The sequence below is a fragment of the Mustela putorius genome, unplaced genomic scaffold, assembly GCF_011764305.1.
Source record: "Mustela putorius furo isolate JIRA1106 unplaced genomic scaffold, ASM1176430v1.1 tig00000827_pilon_pilon_pilon, whole genome shotgun sequence".
NCBI lineage: Eukaryota > Metazoa > Chordata > Mammalia > Carnivora > Mustelidae > Mustela > Mustela putorius.
In genome coordinates, this window is record NW_025421489.1 from 2607671 (window position 1) to 2620776 (window position 13106).

The 13106-nt window shown below is 47.9% G+C and overlaps 1 protein-coding gene across 1 annotated transcript in view; it reads right to left on the reverse strand.

Annotated features, from left to right (window-relative positions):
- Positions 1–840: 840 nt before the first annotated feature.
- The window catches only part of KIAA1217 (KIAA1217 ortholog), a 290673-nt gene continuing 278407 nt past the window's right edge, over positions 841–13106 (reverse strand). The window contains 6 exon segments of the mRNA XM_004757614.3: positions 841–2545; positions 3293–3415; positions 3956–5554; positions 5667–5744; positions 9474–9593; positions 12633–12797. Of these exon segments, the coding sequence (XP_004757671.3) occupies positions 2051–2545; positions 3293–3415; positions 3956–5554; positions 5667–5744; positions 9474–9593; positions 12633–12797 (2580 nt within the window). The 3' untranslated portion in view covers positions 841–2050.

The window sequence follows — 13106 nt, forward strand, 5'->3', positions numbered from 1 at the left end:
ACCCGTGGTTAGCTGCTTACAAAGAAGTCTCAGCTGGTCCACACAGAGGAGCAAATAAACTCGCATGCGCCAGCTGGCTGCGGGATGTATTTTCATATAATGTAGCTGCTGAGCTGTGATGGGCATGGCTGACGTGCTGGCACCTTCTATGCCTAAAAACTCTAAGATGACTTTCCTGAGCCCTGCCGGAGACCTGCGATAACAATTCACATAATGAGAAGAGACAGAATATGCGGATTCTGAGGAAGCCATCGCAGCTCTGGACACGTGCTAAAGTAATAACAGTTTAGCCTTTACATCAAACCCAGTTATAGGCAGTAATAGGCAGCTTCCTGGGACTGTTCTTTGTGATTCCGAATCTCGGTGTTATTTCCCTAACTGCTCTTCCCATTTTTCAAATGTACACAGAGTGTCATGTTAGCTCCCGTGTGTCCCTGTACACCAATGGTATTTTTTTTTAAACGGAGAACTCCGCAAGCTCATAGTGACAAAGATGGCTTATTTCTAATTTACTTCCACCGGCAATTAAAAAAGGAAAAAAAGTAATACAAGCCCCTCTGGTCAGTGAGGGTGGAAGCTCTGTCCCCAGGTTTGCTTTCTGGTCAGCAAACCTTGGGTGAGCCGCAGAGACAAGGGTCAGCTGGTTACGAAGGCACCACTCTTGGAAATGCATGTACCAGGAGCTCATCATGACTCAGAAAAGCAGGGCTTTCCGAAAACCAGTTCATGTCCGATTACACGTCACTGACAACGTCCTCAAAACCCAAACCATTTAACTCGGCGATAATTAACGTTTATTCTCCAATTAGGAAGCAGTTTGAGGGACACGGTACAAAAAAATAATAAGCATGCAGCCCTTTATTTAGTTTTGCAAAGTCTCTGCTTATAGTTCTGTATATTACATGACTGTGTTATACAAATACATTTATTTACAAAAAAACACTCTAGCTGTGCAAACTTGTTGTTTTTTAAAAATGTACGGGGAGCCCCCATTTCTGCCCAATCCGAGATAAAGTTTTAAAGCATGCATAAAAATTAACTTTGGTGTGGGAAAACTACTCTGTGCTGTCACATACAGTATTTCTGATGTCTATTTATATATGTACAAAAGTTGATCAGTTGACAGAACCGTACAGAAGTGTACATGTTAAAATTCACAATGTAATAGTGTGGGTTACCAGGTCTCCGAAAGTAAAGGAAGGGGTTCGATACTGCAAAGAAACCAGCTAGAGAATCCCAATATGTTGAATAAAAAAAAAAAAAAAAAAAAGAAAAGAAAAGGAAAAGAAAAGAAAGAAAAGCAAAGAAAGCTAGCTCGCTTGGGCTGCAAATTATCATACGTAATTTTCATGGCAGTGCAACAGGTTCGATAAACTGCCTTCGACACTCGCCTCGGGGCTAGCTTGTGTCGAAGTTCACGGCATACTGTCTAGCACACTACTTTCACATGTACAATGCTATAGTATCAAAATGTTTTTGGCAAAAAGGATCTGGAAAGGAACCATGAAGTTCTGACAAAAATAGAAATCTGTAATAAAGCTAAATAACACTAAAATAAAAGGAAATATTATAGTATCTGTTTTACAATTTGTATAGTCACACTTGTGTATTTCTCTGTTCATGTCTAGTCTCCGTAATGAAAAATATTTTTGTACAAAACATACTAAAATTCTGGAATCATACATGTTTTACATGCTGAATACATTTCCCCCTCCCCCGCATCTCACACGCACACTTCTCTCCTGCCAGCCACTCTCTGTAACACATGCTTACTTCATGTAACAGATATCGAATATAGACAGTAAACACTATGTAATTACAACAGCAACAAAGTAAAAAAAAAAAAAACAAAAAACGAACAAGCTTTACCGAGATCTAGTCGTCCAGTATTTAGCACATACTTAGCATGAAGCCCCATAGAGTATAGCAATATGGTACATTCTCTTGTGAAAACAGTTGTTGAAGACTGTGAAAAAAAAAAAAATTCTTTTTTTTTTTTTTTTTTTTTTTTAAAATGCAACTCCGACTTGTGCCTAATAGGATTTGGCCTTTAAGAGGTTTCTTTTGCTGTGGATGGGGTGGCTTTGCTGGAACTTCCATTCTGTGCCTTGTAGCTGGTGAGGCCGGGAGTGTGGATGGTTCGGACGCCCTTGGCACCTTGACTCAGTAAAGTGGGGGAGGCGGGGGAGGGCGGGGAGGAGGAGGACTGGGGAGCGGCTGCTCGGCCGTTTTGAGTCTGCAGTGAGAATGAGAGATGGTGGCCTTTACCTGCGTGAGTGGGGCTCTGAAACTTTAAGGAGCCATTAGAGACAGAGGGGATGAGGGAGGCAGAGGGAGCAGAGCGTCCTGTCTGGGGGCTGAGAGGGTTAGAAGTAACCGGTGGCTTAACAGTAGGTGGGACAGGCAAGTTAGAGCTGTCGCCACTAGAAGAGGGCACAGAACTGCTTTTCCCAGAGCTGGGAGAAAGGGCTGGAATCCTAGAAGCAGGTAAGGAGGGACAAGGAGGCTTACAGTCCCCACCAGCTTTCTTAACACTTCCATTAGCCTGCGAATAAAGATGGCGGGAGACAGTTTGTCAGAAAGCTGGTAACACGATCGATGCACAGGGTCTGGCAACACAGCCCTTCCGAGCACACATTAAATACCAGACACCAAACCACACCAAACCAGTTCAAGGCCTGAGCTCTAAGTCCTGTCGTGCTGTACTGAACCTGGCAGAAACCCCCAGAGGACGGAGCGCAGGACGTGCGGAAGAGGAGAAAAGGGAAGAACAGGTGTCGGTGAGAACAGGCACATCCAGCATCCCACGCCCGTCCCGGTGCCAGGCTGGCCATGCGTCTGCGGGGGAGGTTACGGGGGTGGGGGCGGGGCGGGGCCATCGTGACGGACAGTTAATGTGCCTCCAGTGCAATGCGGTCAGCATCTACGTTAGTACTGGTGACTTTCGGGGCAGCTCAAGGACAGCTCTGTCTCGCTTTCCCAACATGGTCTGATGAACCACTACCTTCACCAGAGAAAAGCCAAGGGGCCTGGCACCTTGTGTTAACGGTTAAACTTTGGAGTCACAAAGTAAAAGGTGTTTTACTGCAAGCATGCAAAAGCCTGGTGGAGAGTTTAACAAAGGTGTTTTAAAAATTTTTTTAAAGACTTTCTTCATGCCCCAGATCCAGGATGTCTATGTAAACCATATCTTACAAAGAAAACACAGTATTTGGTATAAGCTAAGTCAGCGACTTGCTTCTTAACCGCAATAGCGTCCATCCAAAATTGGGTTTTGTTAAGGTAAAACTACCTGACGATACTGGCGGGGATCCTGCAGTTTGGACGGCTTGCCAGGCTTGTCCAGGCTTCCGGGTCTGCCCTTGGAGCTCATGGGGACTGGCATCCTGCTCGTCTGCGGGGTCCCAGCGGAGCCCTGGGGGGGAGGAGCGGCGGGAGGGGAAGAGAAGGAGAAGCGCGTGAGTGGGTTATTGCGAGGCTCTCCCGCCGGGTGCAGAGAAGGTCAACGTGAGAAGCCACAGCCCTACATGCAGGACAGATCGAGGAGACGGACATCAGGAGACACCACTGGGGTTAATTTGAAGAATCAAACAGAAGAAACTGCTCCACTACTGATCAAACGGATTTTAATGTGAGTATCAGAGCAATCATTTCAACAGCAAATGACCGACCCAGCGTCCTGCGTTTACCCAACACCAATCAGCAACAGAGGTAAAAAAAGAGAATCGATTAGCTGTTAGACACCGAGTCGTTGTTGTTCTGAAGGTGAGGGAGAAAGTGTGAGTGAAAGGGATCGTGGCCAACAGACAAAAAAAAAAACCCCAAAAAACAAAAAAACCCACAATGAGCCACCTGAAAGGAAGCAAGTCAATCACAAGACACCTGTTGCTAATGGTGATTATGGCAGATGTAAGAAAGCAGCTGGGTCTTTCCACTCTCCATCAGACCAAGATACCTTACGTGAAGCTGAAGGGACGGACGCGGGGGGCTCTGGGGCAGTGGGAGCTTCCTCCAGAACTAGCAGGGAGCGGGGAGAGGCCTCTGGGGCTCTGTGGGGCGAGCTTGCCACAGAATCTCTGTTGGAAGAGCACGAAGTATCAACTAGGGCTTTTGGACTCATTTCACTGATGGTGGTTTCAAGCTGTTTGATGGTCTGCTCCAGGCTGTCCAGCGTCCTGTAGGTATTTTTTCTAATTTCATCAGTCCTGGAAATCAGAGCTGTGCTCTCTGGACCGGGCGGCTCTTGTCTCCTAGGCGTGCTTCTGGGCGTGTCTTCAGGTTGGGACCGAGTAATTTCAAATCGCTTGGCTTCCTTGTGCTGCTTCAAGGTGCCGTCCTCCTCCTCCTCCTCGTAGACCACCACTTGCAGGGTCTTCTTCCCCGTTTTGGTTCCCGTGCGAATCGCCTGAGTGAGAGCCGCCAGTTGCTTTTTAGGGAATTTGAACTTGAACTTCTTCTTGGGGTTTTCAAACTGGTCATCTGTCCCGTCGCCCTTGCTATCTGAACTTGGAGACTCAGCTTGGCCCAACTTGCCCCGCTCCCTTTTATTCATTTCCTGTCCTGATGTGTCGGCCTCGGCCGACGGGCTGTGTGGCTGTCGCTCCCGGTCGGCCTGCCGTGCCGGTCTGGGGCTGCCGGAGGCCACCTCCTTGGGGAACTTTCCAGACGTATTGTTCTGGACCGCTGGGTCTCCATTTTCCTCCTCTTCTTCCTCCTCTATCTTCTCCTCCGTCATCATTCTCTCTAACTCCTCATCGCACTCCTCGAATATGGTCGAAAGTCTCTTATACGCGGACCGGATGTCCATGGGTTCGTCGAAAATGATGATAACTGGTTTCTTGTCCAGGCACACGACCGGCTCTTCGTTTTCACTTCCTCCTCGTTGGGAGGCGGTCTCTTTTTTGGCATCAATATTAACCGTCTGTACATCTTCCCCCTTTTGGCTCACTATGTCTCGGACCTCCCCACTGGAGAGAACCTGGACCGCGGTTTTGGTAATCATGAAGGCAATGTTGTCGGGGGTCACGTTTTCCTCAGTGGGAGAACTTGGGGTTGACTCCCCGTCCTCGCCGGGGTTCACGTTCGCATGCCGCGCGCCCCTGGGTCTCAGGACGACCTGGCTGAACTCTGTCATGGGAACCTCTTGATCATGACTTTTGACATTACGCGGGCTCAATTCAGTTGACCTAGTGGGAGAGGGAAGGTCACACCTATCGGTATTTTCTGGTCCTTCTAGACCCATCTCCTTTGTCTTTCCATAACTCATCTTCTGATGCTCCGTGTCAGAGACGGGGTACTGAGGTCCTGAGCCCTTAGGTCCTCTGTTTATTACAACTTCCGATGGACGAGTGTCAGGATGGCTGGAGTTGACTTTAGATGCATTTTTCTGGGAATAGTTTCTACTATCTCCAAATAAACTCTTGTTGGGCATGGAGTTTTCCTTCTTTAGGATGTCTGTTTTGTACTCTGAGGTTCTGGATGCATCAAAAATACCATCCCCCACTGCCATTTCCCACTTAGGGTGACCAAGAGCTCCTAAAGGCCTTGTGGTAACCTGAGAGGGACAGCGGAGGAGGGAAACCACACACATTAATCAGAAACGGATCCACAAAAGAAGGTAATTAATCTGCACGGTATCATTCAGAACACGGATGTGCTACACTCACCTTCTGGGATTCCATTTGGGGGCCATTTTCATATTCAACATCAGATTTCCGTATGTCTTCATGGAAAAATTCCAAATTCTGGTAGAATAGTGTAGGACATGTTACTCCACAAAACCACATCCCCTCCCAAAGTGGACTACCACTAAATTGTTCCTTTCATTACACTTCCAAACCATGCGGGCCAAGCACATTGGTTACACACCAGTCCGAAACCTACACAACTCTGTTTACCTTGGGTTGCTCTGTTCTCCAACCTCCAAAAATGCCCTGTGTTTGCACAAGACGAAAATCTCAATTAGCCAAGTATTTTAAGTATTTCGAATTTTGTGAGGGAGCAGCTAAGAGGATAAAGGGACCGATTCTGTGTCAACACGTTCTCTTTCCAGCATCTGATGGTGGGCCTAGCAGAATCTAAAACGGGAAGAGGGGTGTGGTGCTGTGGAAAGCACCGATCTCAGCAGGCAGAAGATTCTGATCCTGATTCTGATCCTAATCCAGACCGGCCACCTCGCTGTGTTACCTTCACTTTTCTGGGGCCTTATTTTCTTGCTTATAAACTGAGGAACTAGACCAGATTTTTTTCATGTCCCTTTCAGCTAGATCTTTTACTACACTCTCTGTTTCTCTCACGGGAATTGTCCTATAAGGACTCTGCATTTGTTGGGTGTGGTACTTGGAGATGAAAAAAACCCATTATTTTTCCTCCTGGTCAAAGGACAGATGGAAAAGGTACTTGCATTTTTTTTTTTTTTTAACTTGGACTCGCCAAGTAACGTGTCACAACAACCTTCAAACTAAAAAGACCCAAGGTGATCAAATCCAAATTCAGAACGGTAATGTCGCCAAAACGTCTAAACATTTCCAAAGCAGACATGTGAGACTACCATGATGGCCGTGACATCGTAATTCAGCTTCTAGTCTCTAAATCCTCCAACATGGAGCGAAGGTCCACTTCTGAGGCTCTCACCAAGATTCAGGGCGTGAGAAGCCAGCGGGGGAGGGCCAGGTGGGGACAGTGCTTGACCAGGAAGCGTGGCCTTTTCCAGCCCGTGTGTATCTGTTCCCTCAGGCCCTGCTGTGACACTAACACTAGCTGTGCCTCCTCGTTTCCCAGGCAAACTGCCCTCTCTTCTTGCTGCTGAAGCTTGAGAGGAAGAGGTGGTTATGGATGGGTCACAGTCCCAAGGAGATTGTTTGGTTAAAAGCAATGACAACATAACAAAGCACAATCACGAGGTCCTGCCTGTCAGCCCCATACAATCCCAACACCTTGTTACAAATGGAAAGAGCGTCCATACACATTCAAGGAGTAACATACAAACAACAAAGTCAGTATTAATCACATGGAAACATCATATAGGATACAAGGTGTCTTAGCTACCCCACACCTCCAGTTTAACTTGCTCCCCCAAGTGTGTGCAACAATTCGGCTGGTGTGGTTGAACAATGCCATGTCGAACGTGGGATTTTAAACTTGGATTATTAAACAACTAACACATCCAATAAAAGGTCTCAGGGAGACTAAATGAGGTCTTGACCCCAAACCTGGAGTTAGCATGCCATGCTAAGACTCGAGTGAGGATTTACCCAGGGGCTGGACAAGGAATGCGCATGTATGACATCGGGCTGCTGACAAGTCGGACTGGCCTCTGTTCCGATCTGTCTGAGCTCATGCCATCCCCATGGTTAAGTGTTTCAAATCGCACCCAGGGACATACATATTTTAGAACAGATGGAGTAGCAGCCATCATCTAATGAAAGCCATGGAGATAAACGTGCCAAGGGCAGGTTTCATGTGACCTGTCATTCTGGTCACTGGGCTAGAGAAAAGAATGAGCGTATTAAAGCAGGTGCGCTGACCTCACCCAGGGTAGCTTGGTCACAAAGGTCATGTCATCTCACAACATCTTAGATATGATCTCAATGGTCAAGACTCTGTGTAAAAAGATTAATAATAAAGCCTCTTTGTATCTGCTTCTAGGCCCTGAGATCTGGATTGTTCCGACAACTATGTAGCAAGCTCACAACACACGTGGGCAATGAGCCAAAACCATCAGAGACACAGTTACAGGAAAATTGCATACAGGTGAAGTACTAGGTTAGTGTTTCATGACAACAGAAAATTTTAAGGAAATATTTGATTTATAGAAGGGTAGATGAATAGGCTGCGGAGAGGTTAATAAGGATACAAATTTGGGGACAAGTCCAATGGTCGTCATTATTGCGAAACAGGTCAATCTACTGAGTATAATGATCTGAAATAAGCTGTAGAGTCCCTACAGGGCTCTTGTGACAGACCTGCTTAACCTGAGGGACTCGCCTGAGAATCACGAGTCTGGAAGGATATGGCTTTCTAACTGCAGGGCAAGGAACTGCGTGCAACTTTTTCGCCAATTAGTAAAATTCTGCGAGACAATGACTGTCTCTAGAGGGATCTTCCAGAACTTCCCGGTTCCCAGGCAGTGTTTTAGCCAGCAACAGTCCCCTTAGTCCAGGCATGCCTTGTGACTCGGGGACTGCGAGGGTCCTTCATGAGCTGGTTTTAATAAGGCCACACAGGGCAATCCTACAGACTGAAAAAGCAAACGATTTCCGATACAGCATCATGGGTTCCATCCAGATTAACAGATTTTATCGTTAAGTCTCATAACCTCTGCGGGTGCACAGATTCTCCCTCACCCCGCCGCGGGTAACAGTGTTACGTGGCCGATGGAAGTTTGCCTTGGGATAGCTGTGACACAGGGGAAGGAGATCGGCCTCCTCCAGCGTGGCTGGAGTGATGCGCCCCAGGGCTATATCTCTTGAAGGATCATGTCTGAACAGCGCTCTGACTTGGGATCCTCTCTCCCCCACACTGAGCGAGCTGTATAAGAATATACAGGGACTGAGGTATCCAGCTGGTGTCCCTATTAGGCTACACGGTGGCCGATTTGGTTGACTTTATCTATGGGATGCTAGAACCTTCGATTTCTGAAATAAACGTTCCTGGTGAAAAAAATGCTAGGACTTGAGTTGGTCATGATAAACTTTCAATCCTGACATGCAGACAGAGGCTTCCTTCAGATAAGATGGCTCTATATCCAAAAATCAAAAAAGCTCCAGATATGACTTAAAAAGCTGACTTTAAGAAAATCAGGCTGACATCCTTTTCCTCGTACTTATGCAAAGACAGTGAATTCTGGTTCAGAGCCAGGACATCTGTCTGGATGCCACAGTGTACATCAGCACTAAACCCAGACTGGACTTGTGGTCCTGCCAGGGATAGTCTGAGAATGTATTGTACTTAATAAAAATTCTATCTGGCATCCTCAAACGTGTGTGCAAATACATTTGTGTGCATTTCCATGAGGGTCCCCCTGGGGACGGCGGCGGACATACAGCTCTGCCGTGTGTCTTCTTCCTAGAGTCTGAGGAAGTAGAGTCCTACTCTAACGTAGGTGTGTTGGACCTAGAAGACGTGTTAAAAATTAGAAAAAGCGCTACACACTCGATCAATGTTTCTCTATTTTTTTTTTTTTTTCTGGAGTTTGAGAAAAATCTTGCCAGGCGTGTGCGTAGTCTACAGTTTGGGAAGAGAATGCCTGAAATTCTGCACAGACTACTGGGTGCTGTGCACAGGAACGCAGAGGTCATAGGTTAATCTCTGATTAAACCTCAGGCTGTGTCTGCATTAGTTTTTTTTTTAAAAAAAAAAAGGCGAGAGAAAAAAGGAGAGGGCACAGAAGGACAAACGCACGAGCAGTGTTAGTGTCAGAGCAAGGAAAGAAGGACCATCGGACTGTGTGGCCAATGTCTCTGCCACGTTACCTTCTTCTCCTTGGCTGGGACCGTGACCCCCAGCCTAGTGTCTTTAACGTGACTGTCAGCCCGGGACTGCTCAGCATGACTGTTTGAATTTACATCCATAAAGGAACACTTCTGGAAAGCCTGAGGAATTAAAATACTGAGGTTAACATGGATCCGAGGGCAGCGAGGAGGGCGGAGGGAAGAGGCAGGGGGTCCAGAGGCACAGAGACCTCAGGCCAGGCCTGCGTGCGGTCACACGGAGCCAAGGAGGCAGCACCTGTGACACGGGCTCTGCCTCTGGGCCTCGGGCACCAAAGGTGAGCACAGAGCCAGGGGCCAAAGACTTCCTTAGTGTTTGTGCCCGGCAGGATTTACGGACAGGAGTCTTGCAAGGAATGGCCTTCCTTCCAGAACCTCATTTGCACTTAGTAGGGCTTCTTGCTTTGACCTTTAAAAAAATCATGACTATGTAAATGAATGGGGCCAAAAAACTATCTTTCTTTTTTCTTGGTCCTTTTCTTCTCCTTTTTTTTTTTTTTTTTAAACCAGCTTTCTTGAGGTCCGAGAAAAAGGGGCACAGGATATTGTAAACCTTTCCATCTTACAACAGAAGTCATCCTGACTAATTCATGGTCCATGGTAGTACTAGGGACTCGCATGCTCTGGGGCGTTCTGAGGGGCATTTGGAGGAAAAAGAGGACATCTTTAGCACCCCGGGATTCTGAGTGGTCTCGGGGCTGCCTGAGCCTCTAGGTCTGTCCCTGAACACTATCAAATTTGGCTCGAGGAGCCCACGTTGGCTCGTGTGCACACAGGGCGAGGGAGTTCTCAGACGGACAGAAAGCCGAGGCTGCGGCGCTGGGGCACAGAGCGAGGGACGATACGATCATGACAGCAAGAAAGGTGAAGAACCCCAGCGCCCAGTTTCTTGAAATCGGTGGTTCTCAACTCAATGCCGTGTCACCTCATTAAAAAACAATTCTGTTACCTGGGTGTCACCCAAAACACAATTCATTCAGAGGCCTTTTCTTCCCTTAAAAAAAAAAAAAACAAACTCCCCCAAATAATCAAATGCACAGCCGGGATTAAAGGTCAGTTATTTAAATGAAAAAAAAAAAAAAATCCCAATCATTGCCTCATATTTTCTTAATGTCAAATAGGGTCCTTTGGAACCAACTCTGTGGGCAGAACGAATAACCTGTGCCGCACCAAGTTAACCATTTCAGTACGGTCCTGAAATACGAAAGGAGCCGGTGCCTGGGCCCTTCCTGGCTGCTCTCCCCCATTCCACTCGCTCCCCATTCCTGCAGCGCTGGCTCCCCCCTGCAGGTCCTCAGATACCCCAGTCCTCGCCGGCCCTGGAGAAGCCCACTAAGGCCATCACCATCTCCACTGGGCTGTCAGCCCCTGGACTTGGAAGCCTGTGGCTTCCTCTGGTGCCTGGTACCCCGGAGCGGGCAGGCGTCCCCCAGTTCTGTTCGGAAGCTTGCTCCTGCTCCTGCTCCTGCTCCTGCTCCTGGTCCTGCCTGGGGGCACCTAAGTCCAGAGCCAGCGGCTGACCTGCTGAGTCAGCGGGTTGGGTCCATCCCCACCCCCACCGGCCAGCACCACCCTGCTGGAGGGCTGTCTGGCTTTGGCTAAGTTAGGCTTAGAACACTTTATTTACCAGTATTACCTAACCACCACCAAGACAGCAAGGAGCCAATTACTCCAGCCTTTGAAAATGTTCAGCCAGAGAAAGCACTGTGAGATAGGCAGACATCAGTGGAGAGAAAAGTTCTCAGGCCACGAGCTCTAAGCGGCTGAACACATGACCTCTGTTTGGGGCCTAGTGTGGGGTTATTCATGAGCCTGAACGTCTCGCCTCTAGGATCAGCAGTGACCGTTCACCTCGCACAGGTTTAACATCATTGACCGCTTTGTCGTCCACCTGAACCAGACCGGGCCAGGACCAATTCAGACCGTGCTGTGGGCCAGATGCTACAGTGAAGGGTCCCAGAACCTGCCTCCATGTCTTCGGACAAGACCCAATCCCCCAGCAACAGGCACCCTTGTCACTGGACACAGCCAGCATCCACAGCCCCGGGGGTCCTCCCTGGATCGCGGAGGGACGGACGCCTCCAAGCTCGCAACTCTTGCATGCGTCACTAACCTTAGCAATCTAGGGTTCCTACAAACGACACTCTCTAGCCATTCTGAAAACCTTTCTGCAAGCTTGACTGGTGAGAGGGGTGTCCCAGGCCAGTCTGGGAGTTTTAGTGAGGCCCTGAAGGACGCACCCATTTCCACAAATCAAGCCAGGCGTCCTGGAGATGCAAACAGCCCAATTTTGACAGTTACCACCCAGGAAGGCAAAACAGAACAGCCATGGCAGAAATGACACAGCTGGCGAGTTCTCTCTACTCCGTGGGAAGAACGCGGATCCGTGGGGCCTGCACAAAGCCAGGAGTACGCTGGTGCACACGCGGCCCGTTCTGGAGCCCTACGTGGTTGTGGTCTGACCATCTGACCATCCAAAGGGGGGAAACATCCTAGAATAAGTATGGGTCAAAATAATGAAATATTCTATGAACAACAGGCTTTGGTCTGGGAATTATGCACACGTCACTGGTTAGAAAAGTTCCTAGAAGGTACACCCAAGGTAGATTCTCAGCCATGATTTGAATGTTGGGATAAGCTTTGAGTATAGTTTCTGCAGTCCACCCTTCATCCTATGAATGGACTGTGTCAATTAGTTAAAAAATATAAATCCAAAACTAATAGGTAAGGTATCATTTCTCAAACAGGCCAAAGAAAATGGGAAATAGAATCTTTTACCTTGTCAGAATATTAAAAAGGGGACGCTGACAACAAATGAGCGCCTGGTATGGAGTGCAGAAGGCCTAAGGGCAGCCATTCTAAGTAATAAAACCCAAGGAGGGGGACCCACCAGAAGTAGGCCTTCGTCCTGATGAAGACAAGACAAGGGCTGGTATTTTGGATCCCTGTCTAATTGCTTTTTAAATGACGCCAACTATCAAGACTAAAACTAAAGTAAATCCTCTCAGCCAGAGTGAGGAAACCTGGCGATTGATTTTCTGTATGAACTTCCCGAGCTGTTTTGTGAGATATCATTCCTTACACATGTCACGAGGTTCCCTGACAGGAAGGCAAGGAGCCACGGCCACCTCACCCACGTACCTGCAGTTCTGCCATTATCTTGTCTCCTTCCTCTTCTTCCTCCTCATCCTTGGAGCAGGAGGTCGTGACTGGTGGTGAGGATGGGGTCCAGGCAGAAGCAGGCTCCTCTGTTGGACATTTTGTGGCTCTCGCTTGGGGGCTTGGTCCGGCATCTTCACTGCTTGCCTGTGGAATATTCAAATCAGAAACTGGCTTAAGCCCTGTAGATTCCGGCAAAAAGAGGGCCGGATCACGAGAACACGCGCTCCCCTACTGCCTGGTGCGCTAGTTTCTTGCTTCTTCAAACGCAGTTCAAGACTGTAACGTCCCCCTTCCATTCAGTTTGGGTTTTGGTTTGCACAAGCTGCCATTTTGTGAATAGCCTTAAGATCTTTAATAAAATTGGAACGACTCAACGTGGGTGCCTTTAAGAAAGGCCCGCCCCTACGACATCTCCTCGGAGACTGTCTTTCACATTTAGCACCAAAGACAAAA